Here is a 27,192-nt window from a genome sequence, read left to right on the forward strand (position 1 = left end):
GGAGATTTCTGAAAACTCTGTTTTCATGCCTGCGTGTAAAGAGTGGAAAACGGAGTTTTAGGTTTTCCCGACGTCATGATATGCGTCACAGAACAATATTTGCGTCAGGTGTTCAATATTTTGGTTTGATGGTCTCATGGATGCAACTAGGAATATAGATTTATAGTTAGCTCTATTCCCAGCGGTTTGAAAGAGCTAATGAAAGGCTGTAGTAATCTACACGAGGTTATTAACCTTCAACAGACACTTATTTAGATGGAATCCAGTTTATTAGTTATAAATGTACAAATAAACATATTAGAAGATGCCTTTATAGCAAAAGGAAAATAACTCCTCATGGAAAGATTTATTGGAACTCCCTCTTCAAAGATATAAACTGGAGTAGAGCTTGGCTTGTCTCATTTAAATTTTTAATTTCTAACAAAATCAGAGAATTACATCTTAAACTATTACATAACATCTATCCTACTAATGCATACATCTCCAGATTTTCCGATATCGATGACAGCTGTACCTTTTGTAAAAAAGATAAAGTATCATCCATTTATTTTATAAATGCCCATTTTGTATCACCTTTTGGAAAGATTTGGGAAATTTTCTTTTTGCTAAAACTACAGTCAAGTATCACTTTGATGAAAAAATCATTATTTTTGGCACTTTCTCGTACAATAATAAATTTAACATAATTAATCTCCTTATATTACTAGGTAAATTCCATATACATAAAGTCAAAATGTCCAAGGCAACCCCCTCATTCCCATTATTTTTAATTGAATTAAAAATGTATTTCGAGTCTCTATCACATATCGAATCCAACAAAAAGTGCTTATCAGTTATTCAATTTTATTCAAATTATATTAAGTGAAATTGTCTGTCATTTCAATTAACCCTGTTTTATATCTCCTTTTCTTTCTTTAAACTTATTTCTAGGGCGGCACGGTGGTGTAGTGGTTAGCGCTGTCGCCTCACAGCAAGAAGGTCCTGGGTTCGGGGGCCGGCAAGGGCCTTTCTGTGTGGAGTTTGCATGTTGTCTGCGTGGGTTTCCTCCGGGTGCTCCGGTTTCCCCCAAAGACATGCAGGTTAGGTTAACTGGTGACTCTAAATTGAGTGTGAATGGTTGTCTGTGTCTATGTGTCAGCCCTGTGATGACCTGGCGACTTGTCCAGGGTGTACCCTGCCTTTCGCCCGTAGTCAGCTGGGATAGGCTCCAGCTTGCCTGCAACCCTGTAGAAGGATAAAGCGGCTAGAGATAATGAGATGAGAAACTTATTTCTATTTATTATTTTATGTTATTTTATTCACTTATATTATCACCACTATTTTTTTCTATATTACTTATTTTTTTATTTATGCCTTTGTCATGTCTTAGAATGTCTGTCACTTTGTCTTTCACTTGTTCTTACTGTTTTGTTGTATTGTCGAATCTTAAATTAAAAAAAAAGGTCTCATGGATGCAACACGGGTGGTCATCCTTTTTACATATTTGCAAACACTTTTGATTTGTTTGCATTTGCAAATAGGACTACAACTGCTTTATGAGGAGCAGAGGAGAAGGACTGCGAGGAGGGTCACAAATTTTCAGGCACTTTTCCTCCCACCAAGACAAAGGCTTGCTGCTTACCAACGTCGCCGCCGCTGTCATGTCATTTGTATTTTCACGATTCTGATAGGCTAATATGGCTTTATACTTCTCCTTATACTGCCACCTATATGTTTGGCATGCTCATAATAGCGCTTAGCCGGGTATCTATGCGGATCCGTGTAAATGCAGATGGGACATTCCACTGAATGGGTGCCATTTGCTTGTTGTACCACTCCCAAATTAAACTTAATTTGTTATATCTTTTCAACACTGATTATAATAACACACATATTTAACTATTCAAAATGTGTATTGGTCAACCTCAGGCTACGTTACAAGGTTTGGAAGTCAAAGATGGCTGCATTTTTTTCAGTCCTGTTACCAAAACTCTGAAAGTAACAGGACTGAGTTTTTAGCCTAGGATTAGCTAATACATGGAATTAAGCCACATGGCATCATCGCTAAAGCCTAGGTCACAACCGGACGTACAATTTTTTGGCCGTGCGATTTTTGGCGTTTCCCAAATCGCTGCATTTTTTTTGTTCGTGGAGAAAAACGCACGTTGGCCGTAAGTTTGTCTTGCAACCTGAAAAAAACGTAAGCGCCCGTAGTGTTTGTTTGACATGACAAAGAACCTCTGCGGCCAGTCTACAGCTCGAAAATCAGCACGTCAAACGAGCGCCCTCCGTGCATTTCACGCGCGCCCTCCGTGTGTTTCTTGCGTTTTTTGCACGTAGACCGGCCGTAGGAGCATGTACGGCCGGTTGTTACCGAGGCTTAATAGCATGACCACACTTAGCACATTCTAGTGATTTACCAAAAATCTGTATTTTTAAAATAAACAAATATCATCTAAGAAATAATTTAAGTAATAATTATTTAAGTAATAATTTAAGTATGTTGACATTGACCTTATCAGTCAAAGTTAAAAAAAATCATCAAATATACAGAAAAGTAAATGAGAGCACTAAGTTTTGGTCTTCCCATGGCCTTCAGAAGACACAACTGATGTAACTTCCTGTTGAGCATGTGATTTATGGAATGTTCCAAATTTGTCAGATGGGGTAATATGTTTGGGTAACAGGACTGAGTGAAAACCCAGGGACACGACTAAAATGTGTATTTTAACTAAGATATTGTGGATTTCTAATGAAAAAAATATTTAAACCATGGACAGGATATGGAGTCACACAACAGTGCAAAAGAAATACTGTTTCTGAAGGATTTTAATCATAATATTTCATAGTTAAGTATAAAGTTAGAGTGCGGGGACAGGTAACACATGCTATTTTTCAGTGTTTTAGGTAGTTTTTATTAATCCTTACAATTATATATCTTAAATTTGAAATCAGATCAATGTGCAGGACATTCTGAGTAATAAGGAAATGTATTTTAAAGTACATTTTTATGTGCATTTATACATATAATTTTCTAGGGACGGAAATGGCACTGATTCGGTGGAATGGCTCAGATATTTTGAAGAACAGTCTGGTGTAATCGTGGATATTTTTGAAAACGGAGAAGCAGGGTTATCCGTTTCTATACATACCCAGGTACGTGTAAATTAAGCATATAGATCCCTTCGCAGTAAACGTCATTCATACGTAAGAGGAAATTGCGCGCGCAGCCTGGACTCAAAAAAGACTCAGCGACGGTCAGACTGACTTTTGGCGACGGTAGAGACGAGAAGAAATATTTGGAAGAAATGCCTAGTTGTTGTGTTGTCAGGTGTCAGAATCGTAGCAGTGATGGGGTTAAAATGTACAGAATTCCAGCAGGATCTCACCCATTCCAAAGAAATTGCCGACGTCTATGACTACAAGCCATCAAACGTGTAGACTGGGATGAAAGCACTATCAAAAATGCGCGGGTTTGCAGCGCCCACTTCATCACAGGTAAGATCAGGCTATTTATTAAATCTTTCTTTTTTATTCTTTCTAGTCTTCGTTTATTGATGTAGCAAAATACTTTGGTAACGTTTGTCTGATTAGCTGGGTCATAGTTACACAATGTTGTTACAATGTTGTTACACAATGTAGAATATTGTTAGCATCATCAATTTCAGTGTAAAACACGTTCTGTACATGCCCGCACATAACATAATCATATGCGTCTAAAGACTTGTAGGCACGAAGTTTTTCGTGGGTGTACACTGAAGTCTTGTCAATAAGGTACGAGTATATATCTGGCCATTGTATAGACCCCTTCGCAGTAAACGTCATTCATACGAAAGCGGAAATTGCGCGCGCAGCCTGGACCCAAAAAAGACTCAGAAGTGCCTAGTTGTTGTGTTGTCGGGTGTCAGAATCGTAGCAGTGATGGGGTTAAAATGTTCAGAATTCCAGCAGGATCTCACCCATTCCAAAGAAATTGCCGACGTCTATGACTACAAGCCATCAAACGTGTAGACTGGGATGAAAGCACTATCAAAAATGCGCGGGTTTGCAGCGCCCACTTCATCACAGGTAAGATCAGGCTATTTATTAAATCTTTCTTTTTTATTCTTTCTAGTCTTCGTTTATTGATGTAGCAAAATACTTTGGTAACGTTTGTCTGATTAGCTGGGTCATAGTTACACAATGTAATGAATATTGTTAGCATGTTAGCTTAGCTTTGCATGCAATTTGGTTTGTAGGAGAGGTCTCGCTTGACTCAAGCAGTCCAGATTTTGTGCCATCATTATTTGTGTATGCCGAAAATCACAATTTTAAAGCAAGGATGGAAAGGCAAAATTGTGTGCCCTCACTCTAAATGCCAACTTACGTTGACTGCTCTAACCTAGCTCCCGCCCCGTTCAGTTTCATTTCTGGTCTCTGCCTCTCGCTTTTTACGCAGCTCTGATTTCTCTTAGCTGCACTCTTTACACTATCATTCCTTTCATGCCATTACCTCCTGCAAATTGCTGTGGTATTTGCTGTTGTAGCTAAAGCCACATTGCCATCACATCACTGGCATAATTTGATTAAAACAAAATGAATATGAATGGCCCATTGTTAATCAAGTTGTACATGCCCGCACATAACATAATCATATGCGTCTAAAGACTTGTAGGCACGAAGTTTTTCGTGGGTGTACACTGAAGTCTTGTCAATAAGGTACGAGTATATATCTGGCCATTGTATACCAAGGAACTTACTAACATCGTCCGTCCACTCTTTAATTAAATACGGATCCGGTAGGCGATGTCCACTTGTTAGAGTTAACTTATTTATGTAGCATTCTTGATCTTGTAACGACAATTGTTTAGCATAATCTGACAGCTCATAATGCCGGTCTATGGGCAGCGCCATTGTTTCTGGGTCCAGGCTGCACGCACATCCTGGCAACGGTCGGTTTGTTTACAAACATACGAAGGGGTCTATACCAGGGAACTTACTAACATCGTCCGTCCACTCTTTAATTAAATACGGATCCGGTAAGCGATGTCCACTTGTTAGAGTTAACTTATTTATGTAGCATTCTCGATCTTGTAACGACAATTGTTTTGCATAATCTGACAGCTCATAATGCCGGTCTATGAGCAGCGCCATTGTTTCTGAGTCCAGGGCCCTGTACTACGAACGGAGGTCAACCTACCCAGAAGTAACCCAGGGTTCCCCCGCTAAACCGAGGTTGACAAAACCTGGTTATCTTGTTTGGGGTTAAACGGTACTACGACGCCAGTTATGAAGTTGATTTGTTGAACCTGGTTTAACCTAATCAGAGTTAATGCGCGTTCACGTTAAAGGGGAGGTTATCAGCGCAAATCACCACTGTTCACAATGGCACGGTCGCCGTACTTCACGGAGGAAGAATGTGCTGTCATAATGCAAAGCTACGAGGAGTTCAAAACAACATTAAGAGCAAAATCTAACACAGCGGCTGCCAATAAGGAGCGGCAAGCATGTTGGCAACGAACTGCCGATCGGGTAAATGCGTAAGTACATTCTCCCTTCTACATGTTCCAGAACAGAAGTATAGGATGAGAGAAAGCTTCATGATCAATCACAAGTCACAGAAAATGGTCCTTCGACGTGGCCCCAGTCATATATAGCTTGTTTAATGTCCAAAAAATCCTGAATAAAATTTGGTATGGTAAATTCATGGGGTAGCCTACTTAAGCTGATATGTGCACAGAGTCACATGAATTAGGATGACTGACTGTTCAGTCCCTTTGACTAAGTTGGTGTATGTCCTGTGAACATTTCAGAGGCAACAGCAGTGCCAAACGCACCTGGCAACAGGTGAAAATGAAATATCAAAACATCATTCATAATGGTGTGTGTGTGCGCGTGCAAGCAAGCATTCATTTGCCTTTTATTTATTCAAGTTTTATCTGTTTCCCTAATAGTTCAAATTGTTTTGTATACAGTTTATAATGTTGTTGTGTGATATTAATGATAATATTGTGGGAAAACTACTTTGCACGGACATTCATTTAATTTATTCTATCGTCATTTTGTTTGTTCTATTTTCGTGTATTTTATTTATTTATCTGTTTGTCTAGTTGTATCTATTTTTCTAATAATAATATATTTTTTGCATTAATAGTTTGTTTTTTCCTATTAATCTTGTGTTCTTGTTATAACTTTATCTATTTATCTGACTGTTTAGTTGTATCTATTTTTGTTACAATTTCAATATTTTTAATATAGAAAGTTTTGTTTTTTCTATTAAAATGTTCTTGTGTGATAACTAGTTCTTGTGTTATATTTATTGTAGTTGTATATATTTTGTATTTTTGTAAAACAAGTGTTTTTCTATAAAATATTCTTGCGTTCTTGATAACTATGTTCTTGAGTGGGTTCTTTTTTTTTTTTTTTTACAGAAAAGCCGTTCTGCATGGACATTCATTGAAGCCCTCATTGTTTTTTAATGGTTATTTATGAGCGTTTAGGGGTTACAATAATGTAAGTCGAGGTTGCTTTATATAAAAGGTATGTCCAGAAATATTGATGTCACTGTCTAAGCAGAGGGATCTGGCTTCTTTAGACGCTGTCTTCTTAAAACTGAATAAATATTTAAAAAGAGCCAAATGAGCCAGTCTTTTGAACGGCTCTTTTCAAAGAACGGATCACAAAGATGCGGATCCCATCAAAGAGCCATAAACCCCATCTCTAATCTGCGCTCCGATATCGCACGGGTCATCCAGGTACGCTGGCATTGTCTCTAGAGGAAATGTCGGTGGAGACGTGGTGTTTAAATAGGGTGTGGTTAATCGGAAACCTCGAGTTAACCAAGAACATAACCTGAGACAGGGCCGTAACTACCATTGAGGACACCGAGGTCATGTCCTCGGCATTTTTTTCCCACGGTATTTTTTTTTTCACTCAGAAATGTGAAATTAATATATGATGAAACTCGTTCTGACTTTGATCGGTGGAAAATTCTAAATTCAGCTTGCATCCCCCTGTTCTCATTTGTTTGTCTAAAAATAAAGTCCACATAATCATTTTTAAACCGAGCTGAAATATCCGACATTGGAAACATTTCATATCAGGCAGCCTCGCGATAGTCAGCTAAGCACCACGGGATATACAAGAGTTGAGAAGTGTTCTCATCAAGGTCCGACTCCGCAGCCAGTCAGTTAGTCGTGGAATCTGAAAATTGACATAAGATGAAGAAGTCTACTACATTAAAACAAACCAAACTCAGCTTTGGAAAGTCAACAAGTGAGAGAAAAAGAAAGAGGGAAGAAGGTGAGTTAATTTTGCCAGTCCGGAATGCTTATGATCATTAACAGTGCAATTTTAATTAGCATTTCAAGCAACAACAGTGGGAGCCACTTAGCTAGATAGGATTTTCGTTTTCCAGGCGGCACAAACTCTTTTATTCTCTCTCGTCTCGATTTGATTTGGTGCGTTTCAGATCAGAAAAGGCTGGACAGTCGTGACCTGTTGTTTATGAAGTTATTGGGTGCTGACGAGACTTGAGCTATTTTGCTAACTTACCAGACTATAGGCTAACGTGAACACAAGACACTATTGTTTTGATCATTGATTGTATTTTCGAACGGAAATGAAAACGGGTAGCAAACTTATTATGTTCACATTTTATTTACAACATGATGTACCGCCTCTGACTGCTTTCTGTCAATCATGACCAGCCCAGCCGCGTTCACAGCTCCTCCTCCAATCAGCAGCTGGAGATGAGCCTCCTCTCGGGAAGTCTTGTCCCGCCCCTCTTATTGATTCCCATCTCCAGTGAGGCTCAGTCTCCGAATGTAGCGTTTTAGTCGGTTTTGTCCAATAACCGTCTAGTATTTTGCTATTGAAAAGGGCATATATTTTTTAAAAAGCAATTGAAGTCCATTCAGGCTCGGCTAGATTGCGTTGTCACTCTCTCTCTCTCTCTCTCTCTCACTCACTCACTCACACTCCATCACTTACTCAAACTCTCACACACTCTCTCTCTCACTCACGCACGCACAAAATACTTTTGTGATCGTGCAGTTTTGAAATTGTTAAAATAAACATGTTCACCTACATGTTCATCTTGTTGGGCTTGTGATTTTGACTCGTTTCCAAAATGTATGAAAAGTCACCATATTAGGACTTTTTTTTTGGCAAATAAGATGTATCGCAATGTTTGACCTCGGTATTTGAAAAATCCTGGTTACGGCCCTGACCTGAGACGAGCAGGTTTGAGATGCAGCGTAAGTTGCCATGGCAGCATACCTCGGTTTGAACATAGCCAACTTTCGTAGTATGGGTTAATCGGGAAGTTACGCTGCACGTGATCAAGTTACTCTCGAAGTTACCCTGATAAGCCAGAAAACCCGCTTCGTAGTACAGGGCCCAGGGCTCAGGCTGCGCGCACATCCTAGCAACGGTCGGTAAGTTCACCCTCCCTGTAATAAACAAACACGCACTCACATTCCCCCGCCCTCCCTCCAGGCCAGTTGATGGCAGTAATGCACCAGTACCGCTATCAATTCGAAGATGATGAAGAAGCTGCTGATTCTTCGCCTAAATGGATGAATTATGAGGCCGGATTAGTCATTTTCATACTAGAATATTCCTAATAAAGTTTTACAGTTAATAGATTTGATCGAGTAAAAAAAAAACATTATTGCGTCAGTATTTGAGTTTCTAAAACTCTCGTTCTGCTTTAAAACTTGAGGTAAATTAAACTGAAGCTACTCGGCTAATGGTTTATGTCCGATTTGTAAACGTAATTTTCGTACACTTTATAGGGGCCTTTCATATGACGACATCGTACCGCGGATTGATGTAATGACGCTTAGACCCTATGTAGTGCACTATGTGTTCGTTTTGGAGTGATTTAGAATTCGGCCTTAGTGAGCTGTTTTAATGTGTCGTGCAGCAAAACGTTTTACAAATGCTTGTTTTTTTTTTTTTTTTTTACAAACGTATGTTTTACAAGCATTTAAATAACTGTAACTTGTTCTAAGTCATACTTTCAGACCAGATTCCATTTACTAACGTTGTTATAGTAGTATAACAAATGTCATAGTAACATTGAAAATAACTTCAATATATACAGTTGTGCTCATAAGTTTACATACCCTGGCAGAATTTTTGCTTTCTTGGCCTTTTTTTTTTTCAGAGAATATGAATGATAACACACAAACTTTTTTCCCACTCATGGTTAGTGGTTGGGTGAAGCCATTTATTGATAAACAACTGTGTTTTCTATTTTTAAATCATAATGACAACAAAAAACATCCAAATGACCCTGATCAAAAGTTTACATACCCCAGTTCTTAATACCTTGTATTGCCCCCTCTAACATCAATGACAGCCTGAAGTCTTTTGTGGTAGTTGTGGATGAGGCTCTTTATTTTCTCAGATGGTAAAGCTGCCCATTCTTCTTGGCAAAAAGCCTCCAGTTCCTGTAAATTCCTGGGCTGTCTTGCATGAACTGCGTGCTTGAGATCTCCCCAGAGTGGCTCAATGATATTGAGGTCAGGAGACTGAGATGGCCGCTCCAGAACCTTCACTTTGTTCTGCTGTAGCCAATGACAGGTCGACTTGGCCTTGTGTTTTGGATCGTTGTCATGTTGGAACGTCCAAGTATGTTCCATGCGCAGCTTCCGGGCTGATGAGCGTAAATTTGCCTCCAGTATTTGCTGATAACGTGCTGCATTCATCTTTCCTTCAACTTTGACCAAGTTTCCTGTGCCTTTGTAGCTCACACATCCCCAAAACATCAGCGATCCACCTCCGTGCTTTACAGTAGGAATGGTGTTCCTTTCATCATAGGCCTTGTTGACACCTCTCCAAATGTAACGTTTATGGTTGTGGCCAAAAAGTTCAATTTTGGTCTCATCACTCTGAATTACCATGGTCCAGAAGTTTTGAGGCTTGTCTCTGTGCTGTTTGGCATAAATTTTTGTTGGTCTACCTGACTGTGGTTTGGTTTTAACAGAGCCCCTGATTTTCCATTTGTTAATCACAGTTTGAACACTGCTGACTGGCATTATCAATTCCCTGGATATCTTTTTGTATCCCTTTCCTGTTTTATACAGTTCAACTACCTTTTCCCATAGATCCGTTGACAATTCTTTTGCTTTCCCCATGACTCAGAATCCAGAACCGTCAGTGGCTGGATGCAAGATGCAAGAGTCTGTCTGGATCCCAGAAACTCACTCAGCTTTTATGCACACACACTGATTACAAGCAAACAGATCACAGGTGAGGATGTTACCTTGAGTAGCCATTCAAACCCATTTGTGTCAACTTCTGTGCATGTTATCAGGCCAAAATCACCAGGGTATGTGAACTTTTGATCAGGGTCATTTGGGTAGTTTCTGTTGTTATTATGATTTAAAAAGAGAAAACACAGTTGTTTGACAATAAATGGTTTCACCCAACCACTAAGCATGAGTGGAAAATATGTTTTTGTGGTATCATTCATATTCTCTGAAAAACTAAATTGACCTTAGGTGTGAATGTGAGTCTGAATGGTTGTCTGTGTCCATGTGTCAGCCCTGTGATGACCTGGCGACTTGTCCAGGGTGTACCCCGCCTTTCGCCCGTAGTCAGCTGGGATAGGCTCCAGCTTGCCTGCGACCCTGTAGAAGGATAAAGCGGCTAGAGATAATGAGATTCTCTGAAAAATGGTCAAAGAATCATAGATTCTGCTAGGGTATGTAAACTTATGAGCACAACTGTATATATATTTGGGAGCTGCTGTTGTGAACCCACAAAATGAAGTCCAAAGAGTGGCCACTGTCAATGAAGCAAGCCATCATTTGGCTGAAAAATCAAAGTAGAACTGGTTTTCTTGTATTTATTGATGATGTGACTGCTGCCAAAAGCAGTAGGATGAATTCTGAAGTGTACAGGGCTACATTATATGCTCAGATTCAGCCAAATGTTTAAAACTGTATTGGACAGCACTTTACAGTGCAGATGAAAAATGACCCTAAGTATACTATATACATGTATACGTATGTAGTGTTTACACATTCTTCATCATCGTCATCGTTTTAGACCTGTTATAATGAGTTCAGGAGAAGACAGACAGCAGTCTCAGGCTCCTGATCCTGCTTGCTCACAGGTAAAGCTTAATGATGTGTATAACTTTCTCTCAGTTTCTATGAGAAATCAGTAATTTGATGTTAAAGTTAGACCAGTCTTTTAAATTTTAATCCCTTGTTTCATTGTTCACCTACATGCTGTTCTGTTAATCATATCCTTTTATTAGGGGTGAAAAATAAAATCTAAAGCTGTTTTCAGATCAGCAAACCAAAGTCTAAACAGTGTTTGTTCTTTGCTGAACAAGTCTTGTTTGCGCTTTAGCTGTGTGAGGATTTGGAAACAGAGATTTCAAGTGGAGGGATATCAGATTCAGAGGATCCCCCTGTGGACCAGCAGTCTGGAGGAGTTCATATGGCTCTCAGCCCTGGTCAGTCCAGCTGCTACACATACAGATATATAAACACTGTAAATGTCTAATTAATGGTGGTGTTCTGTCAGTATGTGTAAGACTCTCTCATTCTGTCTGTGTGCGGACATGCACATTAGAAGGCTATGTGAAGAAAGAGGAGACCTTGGAGCTGAGCATCTTCAACCATGGAGACAACTTCAGCAACGCACCTGAAGTTATCTCCATTATAGATGAAGAAGCTGACAAAGACTACCTCTGTAAGACATCAAGCCTAGTGCACACTCAAGGATTTTCAAATCTTAAAGGGGAACTGAAGTCATTTTTAAACTTGCTTTATTTCTTAATTAACGTGTTATTCAATTATGTTTTCGGTTTTATTAACCTTATATCGTGACTTGTATTGGCATATTATATTACACTTCTCAGCCTTTTCGATTTTTAGCCATGTTGAATGTAGTTCGTATGGTCCACGGCAGGCGTCGCATATCCACGCGACCTTCACAAGACTTATGCGACACTTTAAACGTGAAGTGTCAGCGCCGTTGTTTTGAAAACATTTTACACAGCGGCCAGATCGCCATATCATTCCAATTTAGATTAATTTGAGATTTGCCAGCTTTATCAGTGATGGAGTGTCCTGCGCTCTGTGGCGTGTGCACCTGAAGGCGAGCCTCGGGCTGTGCGTGCACTGAGTGGACTCCAGCACGCGTGCCAGGAACAAGGTGCACCTGAGCTCAATTAAGGAACTATGTGTTTGCCTATTTAAGGACTGTGCTGATGGGTAGGTCCATGCCAAATGACCAGATGGTGGTTGCAGCACCAAATTCATTTTCTTTGTGAGAGCTTATGGTAATAGATACTGGTGAAATATGAACTGATGAAAAATTTCGGGGCCCTGTTCTGTGTATTTAATGAACTAGGTCATTTTGAAAATCACTGAAATTAGATTACAATGTACCCCCTAAATCCTTGCCAGGTATTTTTGGGGTTTTAAATGCATTTTTCTCAGCTTCTAGGCTACACAGAGGTTTGAAATTTGGTAAATTAACTCTCTACATCAGGGGTCGGCAATTAAGTTTGGACCCGGGCCAAATTTTTTTCTGACAATGGCATCGCGGGCCATGGCCATGCTTTTCTAATGGAGGAAAAAATTATATATTTTTTCTATTATATTTAAAATAAACGTTATTTAACTTTTAAAATGCATTTATTTTGGGGGCGTCATGGCTCAGGTGGATAAGGCGCCATACCATAAATCCGGGGACCTGGGTTCGATTCCGACCCGAGGACATTTCCCGATCCCTCCCCATCTCTCTCTCCCGCTCATTTCCTGTCTCTACACTGTCCTATCCAATAAAGGTGAAAAAAGCCCAAAAAAATCTTTAAAAAAATGCATTTAATTTAATTTCATTTAAAACATTAATTTGCTTCTATGCGCTGTTATTATGCCGACTGCTGCATCTCCTGGCGTCTCTCATGAAACAGGCGACCTGCCTAGCAACCTGCCGTACCTAATGTATACAATTGCCGGTTGTTTATTCTTTTGGATGACATGTAAATGATTAGCTGAAGATTGCTAGCTATTGATGCAAAATGTCGTTGTCAAAAGCCATGAAAAGAAAAGTTGATTCCGAATGCAGGACCTACAAAGAAGAATGGAAGCAAAGGTATGCGTTCATCCTGCCTGCATTTATTAATGCCAAGCCGACGTGTCTCATTTGCAACGAGGTTGTTGCCGTTTGTAAAGAATACAATATTAGAAGACACCATGACACAAAGCATGGCCACTTCAAAAACGCATATCCTCCTGGGACAGAGATGCGAACACAGAAAATTAAAGCCTTGGAGGCTGGATATGCACACAGCAGCAAGATCCTGATTCAGTCACTCACCGAGCAGCAAAAGGTTACAAGTGCGTCCCTTAAAGCAGCATGGGTTCTTACCCATCACAGCAAACCATTTACTGACACAGAGGTTTTTAAGGAAGTGATGGTGGCTGTTTTGGAGGAGCTGGTTACTGATAAGTCGATGGATGGTGTGATTGCCTCAGTTAAACAGATGCTGCTCTCTGCGAGGTCAGCTTCCCGACGCATAGAAAGCCTGTCTGACGCTGTGCGGGGATCAATTATGAGTAGCCTGAGTCAGGCCAATTACTTTTCAGTTGCCATTGATGAGAGTACAGACAACACTGATATAAGCCAGATGTGCATCTGCGTGTGGTATTTTGATGGGAAGGAGTTCAGGGAGGAGTTGTTGTCTCTAATTCCATTAGAAGGGAACACCACTGGGGATGTTATGTTTGCCAAAGTGGAGGAATTGTTTAAACTACATGCATTGCCATTTGAGAAAATAAACCTCATCATGACAGATGGGGCACCTGCCATGGTTGGTTGCCACAGAGGTCTGGTGGCCCGATTGAAGGAGACAGCACCCCAAATGCACGCATTGCATTGCATTGCCTAATTCACCAGAGTGTTCTGTGCGCCAGACTCAGTGGTGAGCTAAAGAGTGTTATGGATAAAGTGATGCGAGTCATTAATTTTGTCCAGGGTGCATCAAGCACTCAGCACCGTCTTTTCCGCCAACTTGTGGCTGAGTCAGAGGCCTGCTACGAGGATCTGCTGCTTCACAATGATGTGCGCTGGTTAAGTAAAGGAAAAGCGCTGGAGCGCTTCTGTGCGCTACTAGAGCAAGTTAAAGCCTTCCTGCGATTGAGCAAGATGTGTGCTTCAGACGACCACCTGGCTTTTCTAGAAGATGAAATGTCCATTTCAAACATCGTGTTTTTAACGGACATTTTTGGCCAGCTGAACCTGCAGCTACAAGGGAGAGGGAAAACCACTGTGGACCTGATCGAGAAGATGGATTCGTTTACAAGGAAACTGGAGTTGTTCCAGTCAGATATATCAAGTGGAAGGCTCTTGCACTTCGCAACATTAAAATCACAGGGAGGGGGGCGAGTGACAGGAATAATGATTGAATTCATCGAAAAGCTACGGGCCAACTTTCAGTCATGGTTCCAACACTACTGTGTCCCAAGGGAAATCGTTGGTTTTGTCCGCGACCCATTCTCCATCCGAAGCGAGGAATTCTCCTCATTGGTGAAAAAAACCATCAGCTCGTTAGACGAGGCAACGTTTCAGTTGGAGCTCATTGATTTCCAGACAAGCTCCCTCGTCCGTGATGCGTTTAGTGAGCATTCCGTGGAGGATTTCTGGATCGGATGCTCGGAGGAGTACACGGGGATTAAGAAACTTGCCCTTTTTGTGCTGACGATGTTTCCATCTACCTACACTTGTGAGTCAAGCTTTTCTTCAATGAACGCAATCAAAACACACGAGAGGAACCGTCTGACCAATACAATCCTTGGAGAACTGCTTGAGGATAAAAGTGACATCCCTGTCGCCCGACATCCACAAAATTGTGACCGATGGGAAGTGTCACTTTTCCCATTAAGTGACTACTGGCCTTGTTAATAGTCTTTTTAAATAGTCATATTGTTTGATCTTATTTAAATCGTAATTTCCTCTTTTTTCTTTCTTTATTCAGGAACAGTGCAGATCCTTCTCCCACGCCGCTGATGTGCATTCGCTTTTTTCTTTTTTTTTTTTAATTAGGCTATTTGATATTTGAGCCGACCTTATGTTTTTTTTAATGTAGCCTAATGAAACATAGGCTATTTTTTCACCTTGTCCGTTGCGAGAGGAAGACAGGACACTTTTGTTTTCCATAAGATTACGCGCACACGCGTGCCAATTACCGTTCCGACCTGTGCGTCAAGTAAGGCTAAACAGGCTGCAAGGATGTTCTACCTGTTGCTTTTGTCACGTTACTTATCAGCTACACTTCAATAAATGTTACGAAATCGGTGGAATTGTTGTATTTTTTTAAAATAAAACATGAGGTTTAAAAAATATATTAAAAATCATATTTTTTAAACAATAAATTAACGTCATCTCGCGGGCCAGATAGAATTGATGGCGGGCCAGTTTTGGCCCGCGGGCCCCTAATTGCCGACCACTGCTCTACATGTTGCTAATCTGGAAGGAAAACATAGAGCCTTCTCTCTAGAAAATTCTGTCCATAGGTACTTCCTAAAAATGCTAAAAATAAAAAAAAACGCACTCGTAAGTGGGGTTTAGGGCCCTAAAAATACTAGAAAACAAATGTATTCTTTTCCTATCACTACCTGGTCTTATTATAAACCAGATTGTTTGGTCACTTATATAATGGGAACTCTCTAGATAGAGTATTTACAGAAATATGGCAGATTCAATTACATACCCCACAAAAAGTATCATATCTTTAAGACCCTGAATGGAAATGAAGCACAGGTAGCACAGGTCCGCAACTTGGTAAATAGTTTCATTAATTCAATCACTACAAACATGTGAAGCGTCATCTTGTTGTTATTTGTGCATCATTCTCTTTTTTCAATCCCAAATCATCCGTTTTTAATGCCCTCAAATTTTTTTTGCTGTTACATGTACTCTACAGTTCAAAAATAACTATATACTTGACCATGAAAAAGTAATTTAAGATCACAGATGCAACACTCTCCTATTCATATGTTTGTCATGACTGATATTGGGTGTATTGTTTGTTTACAGTTGCATTTCTGACAGAGACTATATCAGGATTTATAATTTTCCATAGATCATGTATACACCAGTATTTTAAAATGCGTGCATATAATTTATATCACTTTTTATTTGATATTTCCTTTCTGTTTTGAGATCTGAGTGATCTTTAACATTGCTCCTGTTCAAAGATCCGAACTTGTAGTCTAGAGTGTAGATAGTACCTGTAACAAACTTATGGTGCTGGAACTCTATAAATAGAACTAATGGTTAGTTCCTTAATAATATATAGCAAAATGTGTTTGGTCCCTGCACCAAACTTCCAACATTAAAATAAAAATATTGCTGCAACCAATTTTCTATATATTGGGTCTTTTTGGCTTGGACTTACCCTGATGCATTTGCATCGCGAAGTATTACGGTACGCATGTACGCATGACCGAGCCTTTCTACCCGTTGTCTTGATTTCCTGTTTCACAATCCTTGTGCCTGTTTCTCATTCTTGTCCTTGCTTAGCCTTTGAGGAACTGTTTGCGCCTCAACCGACCCTTTTGCCCGTATTCTCGTTTTTGATCTAGCCTGCCATTTTGGATTGTTTGCCTGTGTATATATTGTCTCACTGTATATATATTCTGCATTTTATTAAACTGTATACTTCCGCACATTCATCCGCCTCCCTCGCGTACGTGACATGGAGATTATTCCATATGACTTCGAACCAACGTGGCGTAGAGAAGAGTTGGGAAGACAACAGGATAAGGACTAGTCCGTCGCACTAGTATTTATCTCATTACTGTCGCACAATTAAAACATGCCAGATCAAGTGGCTGGTGGGTTTTCAAAAGAATAAATAAATAAATGCATGTATTTTTGTGATAAATACATATTATACTGAGCGCATTTCCCACATAATCCTCACTCAGGTTTTGGAAAGCTCTACACAATGGCGTTCCCACTATATAGTGCCCTATATAGTGAGTAGGGAGTGATTTCGGACACAGGAAAAACTTCCGACTCGATTATGTTAGCATTCAAAGGAGGGCGCGCGCGTCTTTTGACAATGTTGGCAGATGTTGGTCACTTTGATTTCCGCTTTATGTTTTACTTGTGTCCTATGAGGTCTCACACAGATCTCAGTGAATCTCGTTTACGGCCATTGCGTTGACATATGGACCGATATATTACATAGCATATTTCAAACACTCATAACTTGCTATAGCAGTGACAAAATAGCTGTCAGAAATGCATTCCTACATTTTATAAAATGAAATAAATAGAATTTTGATAATACAAAATTTGCCTTCGGTTCCTCTTTAAGTGATTTTTAAAATGTGGTAAACCACACATGTAATAACATCTTAACTGATTTTTAATATTTTAATTGTAAGAAAGCACACCAGATGATTCAGTCAAGATGCAGGACCACACACTTGGCGGGTATACTGCAGAGAACTCGAGATCAAATATGACTTCAGCAAGACAAACATGGAGGCAGACTGACATTGTCAGTTGATTGCACGTGTGTAAGTGCTGTGTTTTGTGCTGAAAAACAAAATGTGAAGAAAAAAATGGTTGAATTCATGGCTAAGAAGAATGGAATCAGCATGGCTTTATACATTTTGCAGCACAAGCTGCAGGTGAGCTAGTGTAAAATACTGCTACAAACTAATGTTGTTATTTGTACACAGGTTGAGGGGAGAGTGAAACCTGTGACCATTAGAAATGTAGTCATTTTTATACATTATCCGACCTTCCACTGCTATGGACATGCCTTTCTACACATATATGCAACAACTGGTTGGTGACGCTTCCCAGTCAGCTCATTCTCATTGGCTACTAAGGGTTTCTATCTATATTCTATCTCTGTTCCTTTCACAATACAGGATTTCGAGTCGTAAATATCAAACATGTTTGATAATTACAATTCGAAATTGGGGAGGCTCTGATCCAGTCAAGTCAAGTTTATTTGTATAGCACTTTTAACAATAAACATTGTCGCAAAGCAGCTTTACAGAATTTGAACGACTTAAAACATGAGCTAATTTTATCCCTAATCTATCCCCAATGAGCAAGCCTGTGGCGACGGTGGCAAGGAAAAACTCCCTCAGATGACATGAGGAAGAAACTTCGAGAGGAACCAGACTCAAAAGGGAACCCACCCTCATTTGGGCAACAACAGACAACATGACTATAACATTAACAGTTTTAACATAAAGTCAGTTTTGTTGATGTTATAAACTCTTCATTGATGGAAACTTGAGTGCAAAACTGTTCATGACAACTGCAGTCCTAAAGTTAGCAAGTCAACTGTAGTCCTCAGCCATAAAAGCATTACTGTAAGTGTCCAGAACATCTTCCAAGTGTGACTTTCAACTGTCCATATGGGGCCGTCGTCCACAAGAGCGATGCGATGAGACTCCAACCAGACACAGGGCACCAGGATGGCTCAGGCAGGTCAGAGGAGCAGAAGAGGTCAGCATCTTGATCCCAGGACCGACATGTAACTCAGAGGGACAGATTGGGGGGGAGGGGGGAAAGAGAGAGAAAATACAGGTTGTAAGGTATGCCCAATGTCACCTGAATAAGTAGGAACAGTATACATATTGCACTGAGTACAAGCAGGGACTCCGGCAAAACTAACTATGACAGCATAACTAAAAGGGGAGAGCCAGAAGGTAACACAGGCATGAGGGAGCCCCGGGACATAAAGCAGCCAGCCACTACACCGTCAACAAACTCGAGTGAGCAAGTGAGTGGGGGACTGACAGCATCCATACATCCCAGTTTACCAAAACACTCTATGTCTGAGGACCCTCTAGATCGACACCTTTACCTCATAAACACCATTAACAAAAGGCTTGACTAAACAGATATGTTTTCAACTGAGACTTAAATGCTGAGACTGTGTCTGATTCCCGAACATTACTTGGAAGGCTGTTCCATAACTGTGGGGCTTTGTAAGAAAAGGCTCTGCCCCCTGATGTAGCCTTCACTATCGGATGTACCAGCAGATAGCCTGCACCTTTTGATCTAAGTAGGCGTGGCGGGTCATAGAGGACCAGAAGTTCACTCAGGTACTGTGGTGCGAGACCATTCAGTGCTTTAAAGGTCAATAGTAGTATTTTATAATGAATACGAAATTTGATTGGGAGACAGTGCAGTGTGGATAAGACAGGGGTGATGTGGTCATATTTTCTAGTTCTAGTAAGGACTCTTGCTGCTGCATTTTGAACTAACTGGAGCTTGCTTATTCACTTATTGGAACATCCAGACAGTAAGGCATTACAATAATCCAACCTGGAGGTAATGAAAGCATTAACGAGTTTTCCGCGTCATGTAGTGACATTAAATTTCTTATCTTAGCAATATTTCTGAGATGAAAGAAAGCTGTCTGGGTAATCTTATCAATGCGAGTTTCGAATGAAAGACTGGGGTCAATAATCACTCCGAGGTCTTTTACTGCTGCATGTGAAGAAACAGAAAGGCCATCCAGGGTTACTGTGTAATCCGAAAACTTACTTCTAGCTGCATGTGGTCCTAGTACAAGTCCTTCAGTCTTGTCAGAGTTAAAGGAACAGTCCACCGTACTTCCATAATGAAATATGCTCTTATCTGAATTGAGACGAGCTGCTCCGTACCTGTCCGAGCTTTGCGCGATCTCCCAGTCAGTCAGACGCGCTGTCACTCCTGTTAGCAATGTAGCTAGGCTCAGTATGGCCAATGGTATTTTTTGGGGCTGTAGTTAGATGCGACCAAACTCTTCCGCGTTTTTCCTGTTTACATAGGTTTATATGACCAGTGATATGAAACAAGTTCAGTTACACAAATTGAAACATAGCGATTTTCTATGCTATGGAAAGTCCGCACTATAATGACAGGCGTACTAACACCTTCTGCGCGCTTCGGCAGTGCATTGATATCTGAGCTCCGTATCAATGCGCTGCTGAAGCGCGCAGAATGTGTTAGTACGCCTGTCATTATAGTGCGGACTTTCCATAGCATAGAAAATCGCCACGTTTCAATTTGTGTAACTGAACTTGTTTCATATCACTGGTCATATAAACCTATGTAAACAGGAAAAACGCGGAAGAGTTTGGTCGCATCTAACTACAGCCCCAAAAAATACCATTGGCCATACTGAGCCTAGCTACATTGCTAACAGGAGTGACAGTGCGTCTGACTGCGTCTGACTGACTGGGAGGTCGCGCAAAGCTCAGACAGGTACGGAGCAGCTCGTCTCAATTCAGATAAGAGCATATTTCATTATGGAAGTACGGTGGACTGTTCCTTTAAGCAGAAGGAAGTTAATAAGCATCCAGTGTCTAATGTCCTTCACACATTCCTCAATTCTATTAAGCTGGTGTCTGTCATCAGGTTTTGCAGAAACATACAACTGTGTGTCGTCAGCATAACAGTGGAAACTAATACAATGTTTACGAATAATATCACCCAGAGGTAACATATATAAAGAAAAAGCAGTGAACCCAAGACAGAACCTTGTGGAACACCAAACTTTACCTCAGTATGTCTAGAAAAATCACCATTTACATCAACATACTGATAGCGATCAGTTAAATAAGACCTGAGCCAGGAGAGGGCCGTTCCCTTAACTCCCACAACATTTTCTAGTCTATCCAGAAGAATGGAATGATCAGAGGTATCAAATGCTGCACTAAGGTCAAGCAACACAAGCAGCGAGACACAGCCCTGATCAGACGCCAACAGTAGGTCGTTTACTACTTTAACCAGAGCTGTCTCTGTGCTAGGATGAGGTCTAAATACTGACTGATACATATTCCTATGTAAATATGAGCATAACTGCTGTGCCCCAGCTTTTTCAAGGATCTTGGAGATAAAGGGGAGGTTTGATATTGGCTGATAATTGGACAGCTGACAGGGATCAAGGTCAGATTTTTTAATCAGGGGTTTGATAACTGCTAGTTTAAAGGATTTGGGTACATAGCCAATCCTAAGAGAAGAATTTATTATTTTTAGAAGCGGTTCAATTACTTCAGGTATTACCTGTTTGAATAGACATGTACCGGTAGGTAAGGGATCTAGTACACAAGTTAAAGTGCCATTCCACCATTGGATGTATTCTTTGGCATAAAATACAATATATTTTGACAACATATATAAATGGTATCACTAGATAGAGAAATCTTTTAGCTTCAAAATGATATATCAAACATAATTTTTTGACAACGACAAGTATATTAATTTTGCGACCAAAGTCACCTACCCTTTTAATTTCCGCGCGTGATATCATCGGCAGGTTCCCCTTCTTGTGTACCACATGATGTGTGACGTGGCACATATTATCAGCAATGGCGGATAGAACGCGATAAAAATAATACCAATAAATCTAGCTAATACCAATAAATCTAGCTAACTGAAAGATTAACTCAAAATTTTTCGCAATTTTTTTGGCCCCCATATACGAGGAGAAATGACTCTCTCACTTTGGGGGTTTCCTGGTCTAAAAATAGACCGACACGTGGTACACAAGAAGGGGAACCTGCCAATGACATCACGTTTCACTACCGCACGGAAATTAAAAGGGTAGGTGACTTTGGTCGCAAAATTAATATACTTGTCGTTGTCAAAAAATTATGTTTGATATATCATTTTGAAGCTAAAAGATTTCTCTGTCTAGTCATGTTGTCATAAAATATATTGTATTTTATGCCAAGGAATACATCCAATGGTGGAATGGCACTTTAAGGCTTTTGATGCGGAGATTAAGGAAAGTAATTCAGTTTCTCTAAGGGGAGTAAAACATTCTAATTGCTGATCTGATACAGTTATATTGTTAACCACTGGGTCACTTACACTGTCTGACTTTAAATTAGTAGTTTGAATTTTTTTGTCGGATATTCTCAATTTTGTCGTTAAAAAAATTCATGAAGTCGTTGCTACTACATACTACAGGTGTGCATGTGTCTATAGTGGACTTATTCCTGGTTAATTTTGCTACAGCATCAAATGGGAATCTAGGATTATTTTTGTTATCTTCTATTAGGGAGGAGAGATATGTTGATCTAGCAGCACTAAGAGCTTTTCTATACTTCAGGAAGCTCTCCTTCCACGCTAATTTGAACGCTACCAATTTTATTTGACGCCATTTACATTCCAATTTTCAAGTGGTCTGTTTTAAAGTGCGAGTGTCATCATTATACCAGGGTGCTATTTTTTTTTTTTGTCTCTGACCATTTTCCTTTTAAGAGGAGCTACATTATCTAAGGCAGGGGTCTTCAATCCTATCCACAAAGGGCCAGTGTGGCTGCAGGCTTTCATTCCAACCAAGCAGGAGCTACACCTGATTTCACTTGTTTAATCATTTCACCCTCGTCTCCAGTCAACAATCAAGTGAGCCTCCAATTTGGCTGTAATGAAAGCCTGCAGCTACACCGGCCCTTTGCGGATAGGATTGAAGAACCCTGATCTAAGGTATAGTGGAACGTTGACTCTAAGCATTCAGTTGCCTGTTCAAGTTGTGCAGGGGCTGACAGTGACCCAATCAAAGTTGATAACTCTGGGAGATAATTTATAAAGCTCTGTGCAGTAGTTGACGTGAATGTACGTTTAATACAGTAGCGTGATGAGGTGCATATATTATTACTCAGACATAGTTTGAATGAGATGAGATAATGATCTGAGATAACTTCAGACTGTGGAAGTATGACTATATTTTCTACGTTTAACCCGAATGTTAGTATTAGATCGAGGGTGTGACCACCATTATGGGTCAGTCCTATGACATTCTGATTAATCCCTACTGAATCTAAAATGGACACAAACACTGTTTTCAAAGGGTCTTCTGGGTTATCAAAGTGAATATTAAAATCTCCAGCAACTAAAGCTTTGTCTAAGGAAATAACCAGATCTGAGATAAAATCTGCAAATTCAGAAAGAAACTCAGAATATGGCCCTGTGGGCCTGTAAATAATAAGTAACGGAATTAACTGGGTAGACCTATTTTTTGAGGCTACATACATGATATGGGTATGAAGAACTTCAAATGTATTAAATTTATAACCAGGTTTTTGTGTTATACCTAGATAATCATTATAAATAACCGCGACACCTCCTCCTCTGCCAGTTAGACGAGGCTGGTGTATATAACTGTATCCAGGAGGGCTAGTTTCATTTAATGCTATATATTCATTTGGCTTAATCCATGTTTCAGTTAAACAAAGTACATTAAACTCCTGATCAGTAATAAGTTCATTAACCATTTGCGCTTTAGATGTAATACAGTGGCAAGCAAAAGTTTGGGCAGCCTTACTGAAAATGTCTGTTAATGTGAATAGTTAAGTGAGCATGTGAGACAGGGGCTTCTCCACCCCCCAACTCACGTCAGGACTGGCCCTCACCAATAACAAAATGAAGAAAGACGAAACTAGGCAACTAAAAATATATAGTGAATACGGGTGCAGATTTATTTACAGTGCAGAAGTGAGTATACAACATAGGAAACCAAAAACTAAATAAACGCAAAACAAAACTGGCCTCAATCAGGCAAATAAAATCACAAACTACAACACAATATTTTCTAAATACACACTTCTTAGCACTTACTTATCGCAACACCGCCTCACAGCAAGCGTGTGCTCACCTACCCCTCTCTTCCCAAAATGAAAAAGACCAGCCCTTTTTAAAGGGTTCCCAGACTCCACATCACTGCTGATTGGTCTTGTAATCAACCAATAGGAAAAATTATGTTACAAAAAATATTAAAACACACATTTAAAGTCTCGTCTCGTCTTCTTCCGCTTATCCAGGACCGGGTCGCGGAGGCAGCAGTCTAAGCATGGAAGCCCAAACTTCCCTTTCCCCAGACACCTCGGCCAGCTCCTCGGGAAGAACACCGAGGCGTTCCCAGGCCAGCCGAGAGACATAGTCTCTCCAGCGTGTCCTGGGTCTTCCCCGGGGCCTCCTCCCGGGGGGACATGCCTGGAACACCTCCCCAGGGAGGCGTCCAGGAGGCATCCGAAAAAGATGCCCGAGCCACCTCAGCTGGTTCCTCTCGATGTGGAGGAGCAGCGGCTCTACTCCGAGCTCCTCCCGAGTGACTGTGCTTCTCACCCTATCTCTAAGGGAGCGCCCAGCCACCCTGCGAAGGAAACTCATTTCAGCCGCTTGTATCCGCGATCTTGTTCTTTCTGTCATTACCCAAAGCTCATGACCATAGGTGAGAGTCGGAACGTAGATCGACCGGTAAATTGAGAGCTTCGCCTTTTGGCTCAGCTCCTTCTTCACCACGACGGACCGGTAAAGCGACCGCATCACTGCGGAGGCTGCACCGATCCGCCTGTCGATCTCACGCTCCATCCTTCCCTCACTCGTGAACAAGATCCCGAGATACTTAAACTCCTCCACTTGAGGCAGGACTTCTCCACCAACCTGGAGAGGGCAAGCCACCCTTTTCCGGTTGAGAACCATGGCCTCGGACTTGGAGGTGCTGATTCTCATCCCAGCCGCTTCACACTCGACTGCAAACCGCCCCAGTGCATGCTGAAGGTCCTGGTTTGAAGAAGCCAACAGGACAACATCATCCGCAAAAAGCAGAGATGAAATCCTGTGGTTCCCAAACAGGATTCCTTCCGGCCCCTGGCTGCGCCTAGAAATTCTGTCCATAAAAATTATGAACAGAACCGGTGACAAAGGGCAGCCCTGACGGAGTCCAACATGCACCGGGAACAGGTCTGACTTACTGCCGGCAATGCGAACCAGACTCCTGCTCCGTTCGTACAGGGACCGGACAGCCCTTAGCAAAGAGCCCCGAACCCCATACTCCCGAAGCACCCCCCACAGAATACCACGGGGGACACGGTCGAATGCCTTCTCCAGATCCACAAAGCACATGTGGACTGGTTGGGCAAACTCCCATGAATCCTCGAGCACCCTATGAAGGGTATAGAGCTGGTCCAGTGTTCCGCGACCAGGACGAAAACCGCATTGTTCCTCCTGGATCCGAGGTTCGACTATTGGTCGAATTCTCCTCTCCAGTACCCTGGAGTAAACTTTCCCTGGGAGGCTGAGAAGTGTGATTCCCCTATAATTGGAGCACACTCTCCGGTCCCCTTTCTTAAAAAGAGGGACCACCACCCCAGTCTGCCACTCCAGAGGCACTGTCCCCGACCGCCACGCGATGTTGCAGAGGCGTGTCAACCAAGACAGCCCCACAACATCCAGAGACTTGAGATACTCAGGGCGGATCTCATCCACCCCCGGTGCCTTGCCACCGAGGAGCTTGCAAACCACCTCAGTGACTTCGGCTTGGGTAATGGACGAGTCCACCTCTGAGTCATCAGCCTCAGTCTCCTCAGTGGAAGACATGACGGTGGGATTGAGGAGATCCTCAAAGTATTCCTTCCACCGCCCGACAATGTCCCCAGTCGAGGTCAACAGCTCCCCACCCGCACTGTAAACAGTGTTGGCAGAGTACTGCTTCCCCCTCCTGAGGCGCCGGACGGTTTGCCAGAATTTCTTCGAGGCCGACCGATAGTCCTTCTCCATGGCCTCCCCGAACTCCTCCCAGTTCCGAGTTTTTGCCTCTGCAACTGCCCGAGCTGCAGCACGCCTGGCCTGCCGATACCCGTCGGCTGCCTCAGGAGTCCCGGAGGTCAACATGGCCCGATAGGACTCCTTCTTCAGCTTGACGGCATCCCTTACTTCCGGTGTCCACCACCGGGTTCGGGGATTGCCGCCACGACAGGCACCGGAGACCTTGCGGCCACAGCTCCGAACAGCTGCGTCCACAATGGAGGTAGAGAACATGGTCCACTCAGACTCAATGTCCCCCGCCTCCCTCGGAAGCTGGGAAAAGCTCTCCCGGAGGTGGGAGTTAAAGACCTCCCCAACAGAGTGCTCGGCCAGACGTTCCCAGCAGACCCTCACCATACGTTTGGGCCTGCCAGGTCTGTCCAGGTTCCTCCTCCGCCAGCGGATCCAACTCACCACCAGGTGGTGATCAGTTGACAGCTCAGCCCCTCTCTTCACCCGAGTGTCCAAGACATAGGGTCGGAGATCAGATGACACGACTACAAAGTCGATCATCGACCTCCGACCTAAGGTGTCCTGGTGCCACGTGCACTTATGGACACCCCTATGCTCGAACATGGTGTTCGTTATGGACAAACTGTGACTAGCACAGAAGTCCAATAACAAAACACCACTCGGGTTCAGATCGGGGAGGCCGTTCCTCCCAACCACGCCCCTCCAGGTGTCACTGTCATCGCCCACGTGAGCATTGAAGTCCCCCAGTAGCACAATGGAGTCCCCAGTCTGAGCACCCCTCAGTACCTCTCCCAGGGACTCCAAGAAGGCCGGATACTCTATACTGCTATTTGGCCCGTAGGCACAAACAACAGCAAGAGCCCTCTCCCCAATCCGAAGGCGCAGAGAGGCGACCCTCTCGTTCACTGGGGTAAACTCCAACACATGGCGGCTGAGCTGGGGAGCTATAAGGAAGCCCACACCAGCCCGCCGCCGCTCACCACGGGCGACTCCAGAGAAGTGGAAAGTCCAGCCCCTCTCGAGGAGCTGGGTTCCAGAGCCCAAGCTGTGCGTGGAGGTGAGCCCGACTATCTCTAGCCGGTACCTCTCAACCTCCCGCACAAGCTCAGGCTCCTTCCCCCCCAGCGAAGTGACATTCCATGTCCCAACAGCCAGCCGCTGTGTCCGGGGATCAGGTCGTCGAGGCCCCTGCCTTCGACTGCCACCCAATCCACACTGCACCAAACCCCTACTGCTACCTCTGTGGGTGGTGAACCCACAGGAGGTCGGGCCCACGTCACCTCTTCGGGCTGAGCCCGGCCGGGCCCCATGGGCAAAGGCCCGGCCACCAAGCGCTCGCATACGAGCCCCAACCCCGGGCCTGGCTCCAGGGTGGGGCCCCGGCTGCGTCCTACCGGGCGACGTCACGGTCCTGGATTTTTTCTCCATAGGGGTTTTTTGGTGAACTGCTCTTGGTCTGGCCTGTCACCTAGGACCTGTCTGCCTTGGGAAACCCTAACAGGGGCATAATGCCCCCGACAACATAGCTCCTAGGATCATTCAAGCACACAAACCCCTCCACCACAATAAGGTGGCAGTTCTAGGAGGGGACATTTAAAGTCCAATACAAAATACCACCATACTCCCCAGCCCACATTAAAAATAAAAGAAATGACACAGAACACTTTGACAGAC

At 42.3% G+C, this 27,192-nt stretch overlaps 1 protein-coding gene across 6 annotated transcripts in view; it reads left to right on the top strand.

The window, feature by feature from the left end:
• The first annotated feature begins 8,541 nt into the window (after nucleotides 1-8,541).
• Nucleotides 8,542-27,192, top strand: part of LOC132891504 (histone-lysine N-methyltransferase PRDM7-like) — a 94,446-nt gene continuing 75,795 nt past the window's right edge. For 5 of the 6 annotated variants that reach the window (XM_060929150.1, XM_060929148.1, XM_060929149.1 and 2 more), the window contains exons 1-4: nucleotides 8,542-8,683; nucleotides 11,020-11,086; nucleotides 11,329-11,434; nucleotides 11,554-11,673. In XM_060929150.1, the coding sequence (XP_060785133.1) occupies nucleotides 11,030-11,086; nucleotides 11,329-11,434; nucleotides 11,554-11,673 (283 nt within the window). In that variant the 5' untranslated portion in view covers nucleotides 8,542-8,683; nucleotides 11,020-11,029. Of the gene's footprint in view, nucleotides 8,684-11,014; nucleotides 11,087-11,311; nucleotides 11,435-11,553; nucleotides 11,674-27,192 lie in introns of those variants that run through there. The other variant, XM_060929153.1, reaches the window with a different exon arrangement.

The sequence above is a fragment of the Neoarius graeffei genome, chromosome 9 (genome assembly GCF_027579695.1).
Source record: "Neoarius graeffei isolate fNeoGra1 chromosome 9, fNeoGra1.pri, whole genome shotgun sequence".
Lineage (NCBI taxonomy): Eukaryota > Metazoa > Chordata > Actinopteri > Siluriformes > Ariidae > Neoarius > Neoarius graeffei.